The 19,397-nt window shown below is 38.7% G+C and overlaps 2 protein-coding genes across 10 annotated transcripts; one reads left to right on the forward strand and one right to left on the reverse strand.

The window, feature by feature from the left end:
* Positions 1 to 234: 234 nt before the first annotated feature.
* LOC306911228 (high choriolytic enzyme 1-like) lies at positions 235 to 7,923 on the reverse strand. 6 transcript variants are annotated; one of them, XM_079486404.1, is made up of 9 exons: positions 5,730 to 5,820; positions 5,103 to 5,276; positions 1,627 to 1,686; positions 1,400 to 1,537; positions 1,200 to 1,317; positions 868 to 1,046; positions 691 to 772; positions 490 to 617; positions 235 to 381 (listed from the first exon to the last, which is right to left on the reverse strand). In XM_079486404.1, exons 4-9 carry the CDS (start codon positions 1,524 to 1,526, stop codon positions 374 to 376), a joined length of 642 nt encoding a protein of 213 aa, XP_079342530.1. In that variant the 5' UTR covers positions 1,527 to 1,537; positions 1,627 to 1,686; positions 5,103 to 5,276; positions 5,730 to 5,820; the 3' UTR covers positions 235 to 373. The 6 variants fall into 6 exon arrangements, with proteins under 6 accessions (XP_079342530.1, XP_079342526.1, XP_079342528.1 ...); XM_079486400.1 differs by lacking the exons at positions 5,103 to 5,276; positions 5,730 to 5,820 and adding exons at positions 2,740 to 2,758; positions 7,740 to 7,923 and having other exon boundaries at positions 236 to 381; XM_079486402.1 differs by lacking the exon at positions 5,730 to 5,820 and adding an exon at positions 7,740 to 7,923 and having other exon boundaries at positions 236 to 381; positions 5,158 to 5,276.
* On the forward strand, positions 6,441 to 18,135 carry esrra (estrogen-related receptor alpha). 4 transcript variants are annotated; one of them, XM_079486397.1, is made up of 8 exons: positions 6,441 to 6,868; positions 9,440 to 9,596; positions 12,296 to 12,682; positions 12,764 to 12,880; positions 12,993 to 13,106; positions 13,642 to 13,809; positions 14,098 to 14,367; positions 14,895 to 18,135. In XM_079486397.1, the coding sequence occupies exons 3-8, from the start codon at positions 12,301 to 12,303 to the stop codon at positions 15,146 to 15,148; spliced, it is 1,305 nt and encodes a 434-aa protein (XP_079342523.1). In that variant the 5' UTR covers positions 6,441 to 6,868; positions 9,440 to 9,596; positions 12,296 to 12,300; the 3' UTR covers positions 15,149 to 18,135. The 4 variants fall into 4 exon arrangements, with proteins under 4 accessions (XP_079342523.1, XP_079342522.1, XP_079342524.1 ...); XM_079486398.1 differs by lacking the exons at positions 6,441 to 6,868; positions 9,440 to 9,596 and adding an exon at positions 9,888 to 10,111; XM_079486399.1 differs by lacking the exons at positions 6,441 to 6,868; positions 9,440 to 9,596 and adding an exon at positions 10,378 to 10,602.
* The last annotated feature ends 1,262 nt before the right edge of the window (positions 18,136 to 19,397 follow it).

Raw genomic sequence — 19,397 nt, forward strand, 5'->3', positions numbered from 1 at the left:
TTTCCTCAAACAAGGCTATCACAAGGCCTCGGACGACTTGCAATAAACTCCAAGTATCGTATGAAACACTTTTTTTAAAGCTCAAAAGCTTCGGTCCTTTTTCATACTAGCTGCTTAGAAAACGGCAGCCAGTCTTCACTAAGCTGACTGTGATTTGGTCAAACTGTTACTTAACATACCACAAAACTTAATACATTTCAACATAAAAAACACATTCTTATCAATTGATTTTTTTAGAAGGTTTATTGAAATGTAGCCTACAGTTCAACTTAGTTACAGACAAAAAAGGAATAAAGATGTTTTTGTTAAACAGGACAGTAGTAACTCTATTTGTTCTGTCGCAGTCAGTATTTCAATTAGGATTGAATCCACTTCACAGAGCTGCAAGTAAAAAACAGTTTATACGGTTATTCTATTGAAATGTCAGATCTTTTCTGCATGAGACTATTCAATAATTCACAAGACTGTACTCATGCATAATGTATTTACCACATTCATAGAGCTTGTTGATCCTCTGAATGTCAATGTTAGACATTTCCTGCCTCTGTCCAATCGTCACTGTTGGGTCAGGAATAGGAGTGATGGTTTCCTTCCCATACTGTAAGGCGAAGGAAGTCCTGCAGACAGAGAGTGACTGTATCTTCACATGGATATCTTTTATGCTGATTTCAAAATAAATAAGTGTATTACCTTCCGTAATGCATGATGGAATTGTAGTCATAAGGGGTATTCAGATTATTTGTGTCCTTCTTCTCAAAGTTGTATGCGGAAGCTGCACGAGGGGAAAGCAATTCGTTGTTAAACGAATTAGGTTTTCATTACACGAAAATAAAAAGAATGTGAGACTGTGACACATTCAAACAGAACCTTTTGGAATGTTATCCCAGTTGATGCGGACATACTGGTCCCTGTCGCTCCTGGTGTGCTCATGGTGGAAACCAAGAGCGTGGAGGAGCTCGTGTTCAACGACCCCGTACTGAACACAACCGTCCACTGACAGAGACAGTTGCTGTTTACCTCCAGATCGTCCTACGTCAGACCAGCACCTTCAAATGTTTAACACACAAATGTTTAAAACACTGATGGTAATGATGCAGGTACAGTATGCGATGAAACCCTTTGATTTATTTTGATATATAGTCTTCAAAGATGAAACGATTTTCATTTCTGGGTAAACCATTTAGGTTTGTCGGACTCACCCTACTTGATTCACAATACTGATGTATTCGACTTGATTTGTTCGCGGCACGAAACTAATGCATGTTTTTTCAGCAATGTTTTCCATCGCACTTGCAATAATTGCCTTCTCTTCGGTATCTACAACAAAACCATGCAAAAGTGACTGGATCTGAATGCATTTACAGATGTACATGGTAAAAGTGGATGTCTTTTCACACACAGAAGTCCGCAACGGTGTAAGGCACTTCAACCCGTCCAGATGATGATTTTGGCCATTTGCAGTAATTATTCGAGCATTTCATGGCATTCCTTGTTCTAGGAAAAGCCATATCCCCCTCCAGCAACATTTCACTAATCTCTGCATCATTGAAACAAAAACAGTGAGTCAATCCTTTCACTGAATGTATTAAGCGAACAAGAAAGACAATAAGATGCATTAAATGTTACCTTTGTTTGCTTCCAGAATTTTTGAGAAAATATCCCTTTCATCAGGCTGAGATTCAACATCTAAACAGAAAAAAAATCAAACCACACTCATTTTCTTCATTTAAATCTGGGATATTGTTGAATAGAAAATCAGATTAGGGCTTCCCCATTACATTTTGTATAAAATGTGTTGCCTTCTAGGCCTGGACTATAAAAACACATTACAGTACGTAAAGGAAAAGTTCTCCCAAAAAATGGCCCTGTTGACTATCTATATTAGGAATAAAAAGATTGTGGTCTATTGGGACCATTTTTGGGTGAATTCTTCCTAATGTCTTTACATACTTCATAATGCTTAAATAGCACTGTATTAAACTATTAAAATAATAATTAAAGTTATACTGTATGGGTTTAAATTTGACTTTTTTAATGCAGGCCAATAACCCACTTTGTGGAATAAGTCCCAGTTCTCATCATTTACTCACCTTCGAGTTGTTCCAAATCTGTATAAATTGTTTTAAAGAACACCGAGCAAGACATCTCAAAGAATGCTTGTAACCAAACAGTTCTTGGCCACCATTGACTACCATAGTAGGAGCTTTCCTATAGGAGCTTTTCCCCGCCATAGAGCTTTCCTACATATTTCAAAATATATTTTTTTGTGTTCATCAGAACAAAGAAATGTACACAGATCTGGAACTGTTGAGCATCTTGAGAGTGTGTAAATGAAGGCACACTAAACTGTTCCTTTAACTTCAGCTTTGGTCATGTTAACTCAATACTGATTCGTTGATTCGTTTTAAATGATCATTGCTTAACTAATATTATATGCATTTGTTAATGTTATTGACAGTTGTTGACAATGTTTGAATATTGTGTGCACCTGCCCGGGGACAGCAGATGGAAATAGCTTTTGCTAACTCTGGTACAAAACATCTTTTCGTAAGATTAATGTATTTTGTACGATGTCCCTGACAAATAAACTAATTAAATAAATAAATAAATACTGGAGTTGTTTAAGTGCATATTTTCATTTATTTGCTAAATGTTTGCTAAATCGTCCAAGAGACTCGCAAACCTGTTCTGATCTACACTGATATTCTAGAGATAAGGAACAGCAGTACAGAAACTCACTTTGATCAGTGGGCAACACCTGTAGCAAAAGAAAATACGAAGTAAGTATAAGTGCAGGACAAAAAATAGAAATGCATCGAGGCTGCAAAGTATTAAAAGCTATAGCTCTTACCGGAGCAGGAACGGCTCGAGAAAGATTTAGCAGCACATTCAAGATGAACAATAGAAGTAAATGCTCCATTTTCCCTCAGTGTGTCTTAAAAAGAGTTTCTCACCGAGTATAGAACTGCGAGGGAATTGAGTGGAAGCCTTTCTTATATATTTACCATATATTAGCCATGTGGGAGTGTCTACCATTGGGTTTAAAGTTAAAATCAACACAAACATTTTAAAAGATTTCAAATGCTTCTAGCATGTGATTACGTCAGCTTTGGACACTAAATAAGATTACATTTGTGTATTTATTTGAAAATATGTCTTAAACAGAAGCCTCGAGTATCAGACATTTTGAGATTTATCATACACGGTCGAAAGTTGCAACCAGGTGTTATCTACATATGAATAATATCATTTCCAAATAATAATCTCTAAACATAATGTAAAGCAAAAATGAAGTAAAACCCCACTTTTGTTATATTTTAGGAGTTCTTGGTTTGGCTACGAATGTAAGTGGTGGGTTTCAGGGTCTGTAAAGGTTGAAATTGACAGTAAAGGACGTTCTCTGTCGCTGAGAGGTTGATTAACACGTTTGTGTTTTCCCGTATCAACTATTGTATTAAATTGTTGGCTAGGGTCTCTATGGCTACCCTACTCCAATTGCAGGTTGTGCAAAATTCTGGTACCAGAATCCTGACAAAATCTAAGCTAAGAGATCATAACAAGCCTATTTTGGAGTGTTTGCATTGGTTCCCTGTTATGTTTAGGGTTGATTTTAAAATCTTGATGCTTACTGACAAGTCTTTGCATGGTTGGGACCTTAATATCTATCTGAGCTTTTCATTCCCTATACTCCAGTGCGTGACGTCCGCGCTTCCGAAACTGGTCTTTTAACTATTCCATCAACCCGGTTGAGATCGATGGGTGATAGGGCTTTCTCTTCATTACCTCCACAATTATGGAATGCTTTATACCGAATGAGGTAATCTAGTCTTAAAACACATTTTATTACGGTAGCTTTTACTTGATTTTTGTATTTTATATTTGTATGGTTTATGTTTACTGTTCAATTTTACAATTGTGGATTTTTTTGTACTGAATTTTATTTGTAAAGCGCTTTGAGATGGACTTATTATTATTATTACACTCCTTTGCACCATATTTAACTCAAAAGTCAGCATAGTTTCATTGTATTCCTGAAATAAATAACACCACTGTCAAACACTTAATATATTATGAATGACAGATGACACATCTTTAGCAACTGTGCAGGAAACAAGTGTAATCCGACTCAGTGGGTGAGGTACTATAATCCTGTGCTAAAAGCTTACCTCCAACCCACTGTGAAGTGCTGGAATAAGACCACAATGCAAACAGGAGAAACACCCTATTTATTCTGGTAGATACACCTTACCTTGGAATACATTTCTATGACTTCATCTGTGGATGTATGTATTGTATAACTATTCGTGTATGTGCACAATAATGTGAATTTATGCAACACGAATCCAGATTGATCTGTGGCTTGATTTAGGTTATTATTCGAGTCTTATTAAGTATTATTTCTCACTAAGGGTTCCTGACTTTGTTGTTTTTACTTGATGTTTAATTATAGGTTCTCTAGATAAGCGTAGTGGGTAGGCTACTTTATGTCACCATATGGTTTGATTGTACCAGATACTTTAATAAAAGTGTAGCCTGCACAACAGAACATCAACGGGACTGTTCTACACCTACAACATTTGTATTTCTTATGTTGGCATTATTGTACAGTGTTATTGCATTGTTGCTACACTACAGGAGCTTTAACTGGGCCACATGCTCGGATGTCTCAACTTTCGTGCGCGGAAACATATGACCTTGTGCTCGAGGACACAGTGTACACAGACGTCACTGGTCGGCAGACTGGCACAATCCACTTAATCGCTGAATAATGACATCACCGCTAGATGGAGCTGGAGCGCATCTGGCTGCTTCCACTGTGATGTAATTACGCTGTTTGCTTTTTTTGGGTTCATTATCGATTACTTTAATCAATGCTAAACAAATATGACAAATGCTTTGTGTTGCACTCAAATCGAGAGTGGTTGGTCATCAAAAACAGATTTGAGGTTTAAGGTTGAGTCAAGAGATATACAAGACATGCCTAGCTCCTTTTAAATGCACACTATAAATGACTATTGACCAAAACGACAATGGTCCTTTAATTTGAGGGGGTAAATGTGCGCTTTTAATGTTGTTAAACATGATTCAGTGTTCCCCCTTACTGCATAGCCTTCACCTCCCAGCTGTTGTCTTTGAGGCTATTAGTGTTTGCCACACCTGTTCCCGGGGTCATGACCTCTCTCAGCATTCCAGAGCACCGAAGTGTGACCTTTTGTGGTAAAGTCATAAACCACATCTACACAAAAGTCTCCATCTGAAAGACGCCCTGTGATCCTCTGTGAAAGAGACAAGGTGCTGTAAAACATCAACCGAACTGTGACAGAACTGTTAAAAACGAGATCGTATAAAGAACGAGCTGTAAATGGACCCTGTCAAGAGGATCAGGCAGAATGCGGTAACGTGCAGCTCGACTGTAATGCAGCGTAGGCTGCGACGGAGAATGACCTTGAATTCAAGGTCGCCTGTGCCTTCTCAATGACACCGAGAACACTAGCGCCTCCAGATTCGTTTCCGTTGTTTCACGCGCAATGCTTTTTCCACACAAATACAGCACGCGAACGTCGTTCTTATAGGACGTGTCACGAGTGCTATTCGTTTTACAAACATTTTCACGGTTTTCTGGGCAGGTTGCAATATCGCGCTGTCTGGGGTGCATTCCTAAAATAGCCCACTGTAATAATTTCTTTAGCACGAGACTCTTTTCCGTTACACTGCGCGGCTTGACGCACCCCTTTCTCTCTCTCTCTCGATCCTTGTGGTGTGATCAGGTTACGAGGATTGTAGTCTATTCCTTCTTCTTTTACTCCTCTTCTCTCTCTCTCTCTCTCTCTCTCTCTCTCTCTGCAGTCACTGTGAACTCTGCGCCGCTGGCTCGCAGCCCAAAACTCTTACGAACCAGCTGACTACGGGAGGCCTGGAGCAGAGAGTTGGGTCAGTGTCACAAGACCAAGCAGACTGATATTTTCCATGCCATCTAAAGCGATGTGTGATTTACAACTCTGTCGTGAGCTTGAACGGGACAAACGCGTTCTGTCGCATAATCGTGTATTCTTCATTCATTTGTGACGTACTTGGAAAAATCGATGCAATGAAATATAGCACAGAATAACAGAACGTCTCATTGTGTCTCGAATGACAAACTTTCAACTGTATAAATTAGACGAAATTAAATGATGTCCAATTGTTGTACGACGTCACGAATCGTGACAATTATTTGAACGCATGTGTGATGTTTCCTCGCTTCATTTTCAACCCCTTCGCGCAGTACCAAAATAGCCCCGGTTATAATAAAATGAGAAAAAAGTGTGTAAACTCGCGAGTCACATATACAGTAGGTCAGTTTTTCTTTATTGTTTAAAGCGCTCCTGGTGGTGACGTCGGCGCGGGGAAGCGTGATTGGAAGCGCGGGCGGACGTAACGGAGAAACAGCAGACGCAAAAGGAGAGAGGGAGGAGAAAGAACAAGGATATACGTAACCGGTATCTCAGCTGTATTAGCGGAAGACGGTACTCAAGCTTCTAGTGACAACTAGAAACAGTAATATGGGGAACTAGTGCAGGGAAGAGCGAAAGAAGCGTTTGGATTAAACCAGTTTTCTCGCTTCTGCGCAGCAATTCATATCGCGTTGATTTTATTTCACACGTTCATTGTTTTACTTATCAGTGCACTAGAATTGCTAAAGTAGCATTTATTTCTAAGGTAGCCCACTTCAGCAACAAGGGCTCTCTCGATCGCCGTGTGTGGAACATACAGTGCGGGGATATAATACATGATAATACATTTATACAAATCGGATCGACTGTTTTGCTGAAGAGTTCGTTTTTCTCGTTTAAGGCATCGCACACCAGCAATGCTCTCTGAAATATCGGTAAGTATGCATCCGAGTGGCAAAGAGAACTGAAATGGTCCTTTATGTTGTGCGAGTAACTGATGCTTTGAGCCCGTTTGGCGTTAATGTGCGCGTGACCGATCTGTCGAGACTGTTTGATAATCATCATTCTAATGTCATACGGTCTATCACTAGCAAACGTCTGCCGTCGATACGGATTTGTCCACGTTTCGTTAAACAGTGCAAACTTTACACTGTAAATATGTCAATGTGTCCCGGTAGTTTGCTCGTACGACTAACTGCACTTAGGGAAAATTCTTGATTCGGTCATTTAAATCCTCCGACATTGCATGCAAATTGGTAAACGACGGTTCTGAACCATTTTTGTGCAAAAAGTCCGCAGTAACACTTTGCAGCAAGCTGACCTTGATCGAGTTGTCCCCTAGCCCATGCATCGTGTCGGCGAGAGAGGTTTTTCCTCGGACTCTAGTTCTCCAGTCATGTCGCATTTGGAAACTAAGTGCCTTACACGGGACCGATTTCATTGGCATTCTCGCGGTCGAGGTATTTTGCGTCGTCGCTGACGTAACATTATTGGAAGGCGGTTAATACTCCAAAGGAGTGATCGGCCATAAAACGAAGAAGAAAAAGCACATTATTGGAACACGATAGCAGTACTTTCCAGCAGACTCGAATCGGTTGACCTGCTGATCAAATGCTGAACTTTGGGTTAAATACAAGCATTGGAGTGTCTTGAGCAATGATTTGTAAGTTTCAGATGCTCAACCACTCAGAGACTTTGTAACTCAGGCAGTTTCTACTTTGCAAAGCTATTTGAAAACTGGTCTATTAAAATGCTACAAAAACTCCGTGTTAGCATTTTAAACTTACAAATAAGACGTTTTCTTACCATGTAGAGGGAAGGAGTGAGGTATTTTGCTTAGGTTTGATTTGTAGTGTGTGTCCAGCATTTTCTTGGACTAATTTATCTAGTTTTGTTTAAAATATACTTAAGTCACAGTTGCACATCTTTTAATGTTAAGGGTAGCCATGTAGAAACTCTTTGAGGTGCCGGTGATCACTTGGTTCTGCTTGGACGTGATTGGGAATCTCTGCTCTTAAGAAGTTGTAATCCAGTTTAGCAATTAACCTTTCAATGGTCGAGGCTCACTGAACAAGGTCAGTGAGGACTGCTCTGACAGTCTTTGCTCTAGTTTCCTGCATGCATTCTGTAGTCGATGTTCAAAGGCTAACACACAGTACTTATCTCAGATTTCTCTACGGAGAATCAGATTTACATGGTATGTATAGTATAAATTAGGAAATCCAGTGATTGGTGCTGCAATGCTTTTCGTTTTGACACCAAATGACGATTAAACAGATTTTTACAATAATACATCTAAAAAGTTATGATGCTTATGGTATGAAATTGAAGTAGTCAAGTTCATAACTTGTGCTTTGAACAATGGACCTAAAAAATAAATGAGTAACTAAAATCAACATATCAATATTTAACGAATGTTAGAGAAGAACTGTAATTAAAGTTTTTGACAAGTGAACAAAGAAATTTGTGGGGGGGGGGGTTATGTTAGGGGCGTCATACACTCCTATGCAGTCTCTACATTTTCTAAAAAGTATAAAAAATGCCCATTATTAAAATGCCAATTATGGCATATAATATACTGATACATTATTTCCAATGTCTGATTTAAGTATTGAAAACTTCGCCTGTACCTGTTAAATATTATTGCTGTAAACTTAAATTCAATAAAAGATTTATTGCTGTAAACTTAAATTCAATAAAAGATTCATACAATACCTATACGTTTGTTTATTTCTGTTACTTTCATCACAAATTCGACTAGCTTTTACCCCATCTCTGTTATATTTACATTACTGTGAATTAAATCACTTTGTTGTTCGTGTATATTTGCTGTGACACAGAGACCTTTTGGAGTAACTGTGGCTGTCCTTCAAACCCCTCCAGTGACTTTGACCTTTGGAATGTGTCAGAGAACAGAAGGGGGAGGGGAAACGTTGTGTGCAGAAATCATATGAGAGTATCTAAGTATCCGAATGCGTGTGGGAAGAGTTGAGTGAATGACAGCACGCAAGACCGGTGAATGGAGGCCTCTGAAAGACTAATAAATGCCTTTTCCCTTAGTCAGCATTTTTAATGATGCAGGTGGAGAGGGGCAAACAGATTAGATATACATTATTATGGAGCAAAAAAAATCTACGTGCTATCATACAAATACTATGAAGGATTAGACTCACAAAGACCTAGTAGGCAGATTCTAATGTAAATTTAAATAGATAAATAACTTCATGACTCCCGAAAGTCTTGCTGACACCACATGTAACATCAATGTTGTTTCTGATTAAATCTGAATTTACGTTTTATTTCAAGACACGGTTTGGGCTAATGATGGTTTCTCACTCATTTATCATGTAGACACTTGACAAAACACAGTTACACTTTCTGACACAATTGCCAGGATGTTTTATAAAGCCTTGCGGTGAAATGCGTAGATTCATAATGTGCAGTTCTTTGTTTATTGAGTCCATTCAGTTTGTTGATCTGACTCTAATTTTCTCTTTTATTGGCAGGGTTCCTGATGGCCAGTTTGAACTGACCTTTAGTCTTTTGACACCGAGAGAGAGAGAGAGAGAGAGAGAGAGAGAGAGAGAGAGAGAGAGAGAGAGAGAGAGAGAGAGAGAGAAGGTTTTCAGTGCACCAAGAGATCATCACACCAGTGAAAAAGAGGTATGATAGTTTGTTTCTTTTATTGTTCATTCTTGCTCTTTTGATATAACATATCGTACATTTACTTACTTTTCCTTATTATAAAAATCTATACACAGACGTGTATTTTATTTGCTGACTCTGCTGTCATGAGCTAAAAAACTTTATTTATGTTCATTTGAATGTATAACGGAATACTAATGTTTTGTCCTTTAAACAAACACCCCACATCACCTCGTTTATGGTGTGATTTTGTTATAAAAGTCTGTTTATCTGGCTGGCCACGAGATACTCTCCTCCCTCCCTCCTTGCGGCAGCCAATGACACGCGGTGTTCAGGGTGAACGTGAAGTTCAAAGATGCCCACATGAACAGCACTGCTAACTTACGTTAAATTAAACAATACACATATTTTAGTCATGTTTACGGAAGCACGCACAGATTTATCTGCTTTTAAACGTGTTAATGAATAAGTATTTCGGGCACATGTTGGGGAGACGATTGGAGGAGGTGCGATACATTTTAAGCGGAGCAAAGGTAAGTTAGCGAAAGCTAAGCTAAGATAGTTGGCGGATTCTTTAGAGTGCGATTCGTACTTTTACTAATATGTTAACATTTTGGTATTGAAGTGAAAGAATAAATCAAATACGCGAATGTACGTGCAACAGATATGGCTGTAGTAAAGCCCTGTATGCTATGCAGACCTATAGACTCGAGTGATGGTTTGACTCACGTGACAAAGGTGTTAAATAGCACACTGAATATTTCACATTTAAATTTCAAAGGAGTCGACCGTGTAAAATCCGAACCGGAAGTGGCACATCAGTAAGGTCCAGTGCGCAAACCACCGATGGATGTTACGACCGATCTGTGTAACGTTTCCTTCGGTGTTCACACGTTGAAACGGGACTATTCATTTATCTAACACTCACTTTAGTTTGCATTTAGAGATCGCGGTTTGACGTCACATCAGAGGCCTTCACTTACCCCGCGTGTCCTCACTTAAGACGCATGATGATGGTTCAATGGTGACGTAGCATCATGCATGTTTGTCTGGTGGTGTTTCAAAAACGCAAAACTAAGGGATGTAAACACGTTATATAGGATATGATTCCAAAATCGTTGCTCATTTGGGAGAGTTGGCGTGGGGGTATAGGTTAACGTCAAAGTTCGAGTGTTATGTAACAGACTACACTGAGCAAGTGGACTTGGAGGCGGGACACACATACTGCACACTAGCTAAAGTTGCATCACGTCACATACAATTGGGGGAAAGGTGAATTGTGTGTCATGTTTGTCAAGGGCAGATGAAGGTGGATATTTCATATCTTCATATCTTGACGAGCAGAAAATGTATGGTGCTGTTATTAGGATATGTACCGAAGCTAATGTACATATTGGTTATGAATGATAACTAGCAGTCCAACACTTACCGGAAAATCCAGTCATTCTGCTATCCTGACCAGTCGTGTTGCCTTACTTGGCAGTCATCCTACAATTTGTGTAATGTGCTAACTCTTTGCCGAATGCTTAAAATGGCACAATCAGCACGTTTAAGATGTGGCATCATAGCTTAGTTTATCTCTGAGAGGAGTTCGTGAACTATGGGTGCTGTTCAGGGACCGCACACTTTTGAGCATCTCTTGTGATTAGAGGATTGGTTCTTTCTCCTGGATTAATGACCCTAATCTTAAATGGGTGGAGACTGGTGTTGGGATTATGGACAGTGTTGTCTGTTCACCAGAGAATGCTAATGATGCATCTTCATCCTGATGGGTGTACAAAATAACTTGATCTTGAACTTGTTCGAAGCTATACGCCTTTAGTAAGCGTAACATTTATTAAAAGATTAGGGTAATGTCATGTGTAGCATTGAATGGACCTTGTTACCCTCTGCTTTGTGTGTAATCTAGTCATGTGGATGTAGGATGAGAGAGAGAGAGAGAGAGAGAGAGAGAGAGAGAGAGAGAGAGCAATGCACTTGCTTTTTCTGCTGCCTCTGCCGTGTGCGCTTCATTTCTGTTTGCTCACTCGGCATGCACCTGCATGTTAATCGAATGGAAATGAGCACAATCATTTTGATCAAAACAAAATCATATATGTTATGTAAATAATGAGAGAGTTGTTAATGTGAACAGTAATATATTCTCAGTGAGAATATAACATGTTGTTACAATTATTATATAAGGAAATAATGAGATTTATTATAACGCATCATCATATACAATATCACAACTCAGTGCTATATGTGCTGAATGGACATCAAACAGAGCATATGTGCACAAATGTATGCTATGTATACATAAAAATGACATTAAAAATAATGATCTGAAATTGGATTAATGTCTGCTGTCTTAATAAGGTAAAGTGACCTTTGACATTTTATGTCAAATTATATTTCATTTGGCTTTTTTGTTGTTAAGCTTGGAAATGTGTTTTGAGCAGCTATAGTGTCCTATTTGAACTGTGCAGTTATTGTTCTACAATATTAACATTACTAGAAATAATATTATTTACATTTTATCACAACAAAATACGGGTATGAGAGTACAAAAAAGTATTTTTAAACACACACAAAAAAACATTCATACATCCCTTAGTAATTGCATCTCATTAATCTGCCACTTACTCTCGTCTCAGTGACCTTCAAGTGGTGATACAGCTAAAATGGAAAATGTCCCTCCCCTTCCCATTATCTCACACTCCTCCACTCTTTTGCAGGTATCATGTCTTCCAGAGAGCGACGCACTGATCTGTACATAAAGGCCGAACCCAGCAGTCCAGAGGGAGTAGGTGGTGGTGGCAGAACCAGCCCAGGAGGTGCATCCTCAGACTCGTCCCATAGCGGAGGAGGGGGTTCCAGAGGAGATGGCACTGGGCGCTACTCCCCGCCCCTTTACACGCCCGCTCTTCGATGCCACTTTAAGGAGGAAGGTGGAGATGGAGCCGAAGAAGGATCTACCGGGAGCGGCGGTGGACGCTGCAAGTATGCACTAAGCACGCTTCCCAAAAGACTGTGCTTAGTGTGTGGAGATGTGGCTTCTGGGTACCACTACGGAGTGGCTTCCTGCGAAGCCTGTAAAGCTTTCTTCAAAAGAACCATACAGGGTGAGGTTTGTTTAATAGATGCCATCACTTATACCTGTTTAACAGCCAGTTCATCTATAATCTCACTTCCATCCTCTCCAGGCAATATTGAATACAGTTGTCCAGCCTCCAATGAATGTGAGATCACCAAGCGCCGCAGGAAGGCCTGTCAGGCATGTCGCTTCACCAAGTGCCTCAAAGTAGGCATGCTCAAAGAAGGTGAGGTGGCACGCCATTCTCTCTCTGTCTTGCACGCATGTGAGGTATGATCCGTAAGTGATGACAATAGCCTAATCTTCTTACTGTTTTCTGGTTTGTGCATTTGCCATAGGAGTCCGTCTGGATAGGGTCAGAGGCGGGAGACAGAAGTACAAGAGACGCCCGGAGGTGGAGAATGCCACATACCAGAGTGCACCCATACCTTTAAGGAAGGAGGGAGACAAGGGTAATAAACATGGAATAAGTTCAGAAAATATAATATTAAAAACAATCTAATATATAATTTTACTGAATACACAAGAAACATTATTAAAAAATTATAGTTGTATTGATATTTAAAAGTAGCTTTTAATTTTTTAGCCATTTTATGAACTTCTATTATTTATTTTACTATAGTTTTATTAACAATTTGAATTAGCTTTTCAATGTGCTTCTGTTTTTTATTTGATATATAACTTCATTTTTTTTACTTATTTAGATTTTTATATAATTTGTATTTATAACATTGTGTATTTAATTAGTTTTTTCAGATGAATTTTATATAAATGTAATTTTCGTTTCATAATTTTAGCGCTTCAATTGAAATTCATTTTGGTTTATTGCATTTTGAATTTTTGATTAGTTTAACTTTTTTAATAGCATTTATACCGACATTTAATCTGATTTCAGTTAACAGAAATGTTTTAAGTTTAACTTTAGTAAAGTGCGTTGTTATAATAAATAAATCAATGAAACGACTAACATTGATATGTGATTCTCAGGTTCATCCAGCATCATTGTGTCTCATCTGCTGGTGGCGGAGCCAGAAAAGCTGTTTGCTATGCCAGACCCCCTGCAGCCTGACACAGCCCAGCGCACGCTCACCACTCTCTGTGACCTGGCCGACCGGGAACTAGTTGTCATCATCGGCTGGGCCAAGCACATTCCTGGTAAGTGATAACAAGACAGCAAGGAGGTTGGCAAGAAGATTGTGTCAAGGAAGCTTTTCTGGTGTCAAGCTACGTGCCACTTCTCCTGTTACTGTTATAAAGCCACTGCATGGTTCAAGTTTTACATGTTTGCATTTGCCAGACAGTTGAAGTGCATTTGAAGTATTCATTTGATCAGTTCTTGAGAATCTGGAAGTTGAGCTACAGGAACATATTTGTTTTAACAGCTACCACAATTTATGTAGAAATAACATTTACTTAACATTTACTTTTTTTCTGCCCCTCCAGGATTCCTCTCCTTATCCCTGGCAGACCAGATGTCTGTTCTGCAGTCGGTGTGGCTGGAGGTCTTGGTGTTGGGGGTGGCTTACCGTTCTCTCGGCTGCGAGGATGAGGTGGTATTTGCCGAAGACTTTGTACTTGATGAGGAGATGTCACGCGTGGCCAGCCTGACCGAGCTCAACGCGGCGATCAGCCAACTCGCGCGCCGCTTCCGGGCCCTGCAGCTGGACCGCGAGGAGTTCGTCATGCTTAAGGCCATCGCTCTCACCAACTCAGGTGCGTTTCCTGTCATGCTCAGCATTTTCAATCAATGACTCATTAATTATGAGTCTGTTTCTGTTCCATAGTCGACCACATGATGCAACTGATGCGAGTCATATTTAACTTCATTATCAAGACCAGATCTCATTCTGTCTTGTGTCATAAACTTACCGGTCTTGTCACTGTCCAGTTACACAAATATATCCCCACCCAGAAAGACTTGTGACTCTTTTGATTACTGTAAACAATAAACTCAACCCCCATCTCCTTACCCACAGAATCTGTATTTGTTATGCAAATACTTGGAGTTGCTCGCTTTTGTGAAGGACACACCCTAGAGATCTTCCTAACATATCTGTGTGTACATGCTAAACATTAACCCTCGCCAGCAGTCTAATGTAGGGGTCAGCAACCTAAGTCAACGTAAAGGTTAATATATGTACCGATTATATGTTGTGTGCTGTATAGAAAGCCAATTAGTCAATCAAACTGCACTGTACAGGCAAAGATTAGATCTAGATAATCTTTCTCCCTTTTTTCAGATTCAGTGTACATTGAGGACATGGAGGCCGTGCAGAAGTTAAGGGATCTGCTGCATCAGGCTCTACTGGAAATGGAAGTCCAACGACGTCCCGATGACCCACAGCGTGCAGGACGTCTCCTCCTCACGCTGCCGCTCCTCAGGCAGACCGCCGGCCGGGCCCTTACCACCTTCTACAGCATCAAGACTCGCGGCGGGGTACCCATGCACAAACTTTTCTTGGAGATGCTGGAGGCCATGATGGACTCACCATAGAGGGAGGATGGCACTTGGATGGATGAATGAATGAGGAAAACAGGCAAATTGTCTGAAGTCTTTTTTGTGATAGTGCTTTTTCTTGTGAAAAGAAAGCGCAAGGGCTAAAATAGCCAAAAGAAACTATTTGACACCAGGGTTGCATATGAAGACGATGCTTTGTGTAATCAACAGTCCAAACTTCTCCGTATAAACGGCCGTTCACGTCAAATTCTCCACATTCATTGTATTTCACAAAACTTGTCAGAAAACAGTTTGGGTCAGACAAACTTGATATTTATATCAGTGTTAGTGGTACCGCAGGTTGTGTATTTCAGTTTCCCACTTCATGGCCATCCTGTTCGCTCAAGAAAAGGGTTTAGAGAAGCTAACCATTACTGTAAACTCAGAGAAATGTATGTGCCAAGGGCGTCTACTGAGACTGCAGCAATACGAACTCTTTCACAAAATCACGTGAACGGTCAATTCTGTGATATTGCTTTGATTTCTCATTTTTTAACGACGGTCGCCCATTGAAACAAACCGCACGACATGCACAGCATGTCTTAAAACACAGCACTATCACTACACTGTTAATCCATAGTTATTACAAGCGTTTTAATATGCAAAACCGTTAAACATAAGTGAAGACCAACAGGAGCGATTACACAAACTGCTGTTTGTAGCTACAGAGGTTTGTTAGAAACTTATTTCAGTTTACTGGTATACACTGGTACATTTATTACAAGCAAATATAGTGCAACATGTAATATAAGGGAAAGCAATATGAAAGATTTCATATAATTAGTTTGATGTCAGCTATTTTTATAATGGCTACATATAGCACCTCCAGGTACATCCTGCTTGGAATCGCAGTTTAGTTTTTGTGTAGTCTCATAGCAAAGGCGATTCAAAAACTTATAAAAATAAACATTTATAAAAAAACTATACATCACCGTCCTTTGTATATTTACCAGATAACGTCATCCTTTTTAGATGTGGTTTGTGTGTGGAATATGAGATTATAGGTACTATAGATGCAAAGTGCACATGCTGAGCTGAACTGAACCGCAGGTGCGTATAAATCAGGGTAAATGAGGAGTCTTTCGCTCATGTAGGCCAGCTGACTACTACTATTTAGATTTTAGCCATTTTGCTGTGAGTTTTGAATGGTGGTTCAAATCCAGTTGTCACATATCCTCAACTCTGCCATTGTCCCTGATCATATGACACTGGCCCGCGAAGTGACCCATTGAGCCAGCGCCGTAGGAATTATTCAGCTGGCATTCTTCGCTTGTGCATTCAGAAAGGCTGAAAAACGTTCATTTGAGGGGAGGAAAAAATATTCCTTGCTGTATTCCACCTGGACGCAGCGGACGGTCTCTGTCGTTTCGTTGGAACCTGGAGGCTTTCAATCTGTTCGACGTTCAAACTGAGCACCTCTAAGGCAAAGAGCAACATTAAATGCAAATCGGAAAGCCCCAGAACGTGGGGTTAGATTGAAACTGTTCTTTTATGAAGACATTTGTTTATTTACTGCTGTGTGTTGTCTGTTCGTAGTTGTTTGTTTGCAGACAATGGTCTGGTATTATATGCAATCATACTCTGTTCAGTGCTACAACTTTGCTACCTTTTATTTATTAGACACATTTTAAAACACGGGGAAGAAAAGCCAGTTGCCATTTTGGCCTCGATAACTAATTTAAGTACTAACATTTGAAACCACTGTTGTACATTCAGACCTCTGAGGTGATGTCATGTCGACTGTATACTTTTAGCAGCAACGATTGTATGTGCACTCTCAAAACCAGACGTTTTCAGCTCAAGATTATTTTAAACATGGATATCTATAGAATTATCAAATTTTGGTCAGCTTGTCACGGCTGAATTCTGTTTGACTTTGATTTTGGTTTTCCATATATACCATAAAGCTTGGCCTCGGGTTTGGTATCGAAATAAAGCAATCCATTTGGGAGAATGTTATGAAATGTGTTTTTTATCAAATTGTGTTTTTGATGTATTTTTTCTTTTTGTAATTAAAGTACTAATTTTGCAAGGAACATGAAAGCCAGTGGAAGTAAGCTGTATATTATCTTTTTTCTTGTGAAACTTTATTACAATATAGTATTTCAGACACTAACATAAAATACTTCAAAACTTGCTCTTGCTCCCTTGTTTTTCTCAGTCGTGTACTACTAAAACGCCACCAGTCTGTCTGATAAGGGAACATTGGTATACGTCGAATATAAAATTGGTTCAGTCTTATACACAACTATAAAAGCTAAAGCATAGTATGACTTTTCTTTTTTTACTTTTTTTTCTCATTTATACACGAGTCTGTTTCTCCTCAGCGGTTATTGGGGTGTCATGAAATGTGTACATAAACATGAATGAGTGGGTCCATTTAAAGATGGCTGTAAAATATGTCAATGTCTGTATCAATAATGCTAATATCACAATATTACAGTAGTGTTTAATAACGGTAATCATTAAATAAAGCCATTTGTCTATCAAATGTAGAACATAACATGGTCGAAAGATAAGTGAAATCCACAGCTAGATGTTTGTGTGTCTTTGTATATTTATGTAAATGAGCAATACCAGAATTTACCAAAATGTTTTTTTCTCTGTATATTGATATACTGTAAATCAAACCTCAAGAGTACCACTAGTGACAACAGTTAATAGTAATAATATAAACTACGGTAAAGAACAAATCAATATTTGTATTAAAAAACGTATTTAAAAGATTAAAATCTATTTTTTACTCAATTTGCGGATGTTTATTAATATTATTGTTCTGGTATTTGTGTGTGTTGAAGTCAAATGATTGTAAATGTCTGTGCTTCTGTTTCTTTTTGTAAAGCTCAGTGGTTCTGTGGTAGTAACTATTTCCACACTTTGTTCATATTGAATCACTGTGAAGAGAAAGCAAACACGAAAACACCACAGGAGTATTTTAAAATATTGTCCGTGTCAATGTGTTTTCTAATAAATTAACACACATCACTTCTTGTCGTTTTGTCATTATGTGTTGAAAAAAAGCGACCATATACTAAAGGACAATGAGAGGTCGTCCCGAGGAGTCTGCTGTACATCAACAGACCGCTGGATGGCGCGATCATAGCTCTAGTTCAAAATTTACTCAAATAACACTTAAACTATTTTTAATTATTTTCTTCAATTACTCGTTATCTCTCGTTATTTCTTAAATTACTTGTTATCTCACGTTATTTCTCATTTTTATACATCCTTAATATTAGCCTTGCTTGTCTATACAGCTGGCAGTTTGTAGTCTCATTTTAACCATCATTCACAAACTTCATACCATCTGCATATATTTTTGTTTCACATATATATATGTATGCCGCAACATGTGGTTAAATGCTATACAGATTTATAAATCTGTTCTAGAATGAACCACGTTGTTTGGAGAAACAGCGCCATCGTGTGCCATCTATGAGCGAAAATATTCTGGAGTTGGTTTAACCTTTTTTTACTTATTTTCACAAATGTTTGTAAATTATTTTATACTAAATGTTTTTTACAAATTAGTGCCCTTACTTTAAAAATAAATTCAGAAATGCTAAGGGCAACAGTTCTCTTGTGTGCATTAAAAGCAAGGCAATATTTATTCTATCTTTCACCTGGTTTTGTCATTTGTAAAATTTTAATTTTTCAGTGGTCAGAGACATTGTTGTATCTTGCACAGAAAATCATTCAGAGATGGTGGTTTGGCCACGAGTTTCTCTTCTGTTATTAAAATCAGCTGGCATCAGCATTTACACAGAACATATCATGCATATCTCAATGTAATAAATACAGGATTTCTTGTCAAAGCACAGTGTGAATTTTATATATTCTGGTTTTCACTATAAAAAACCATCAAATGAAATGTGAACGAATATGCGTGACAGAAATAAATAAATACAATCATCTCTTTAATATTGTGCTAATCTTACAAACATTAAGGGTGTCTGATGTGAACAATTACACGCATCCAACAAAGAAGCATATGAAACAAACATATCAAATATTTAAAAATAATGGCATAACTAGAATTAGAATGAAATTAAGTTAAATGAAAATGACTTGTCATCCACCTTTTTGAAACCAGTAATACAGTCTGTTGGAATACTTTGCGTCGTATCACATTGTATGGATGGATATAAAATGCTTAGGAAAAGTTTGCAGGTTGCAGTGCTACAAACAGAGAATAGTGCCAAGTGCAGAAACAGGAACTGACAAAGATAGACAAAAATCAAATGAG

This window comes from Barbatula barbatula, assembly GCF_947034865.1.
Source record: "Barbatula barbatula genome assembly, chromosome: 22".
Taxonomy (NCBI): Eukaryota; Metazoa; Chordata; class Actinopteri; order Cypriniformes; family Nemacheilidae; genus Barbatula; species Barbatula barbatula.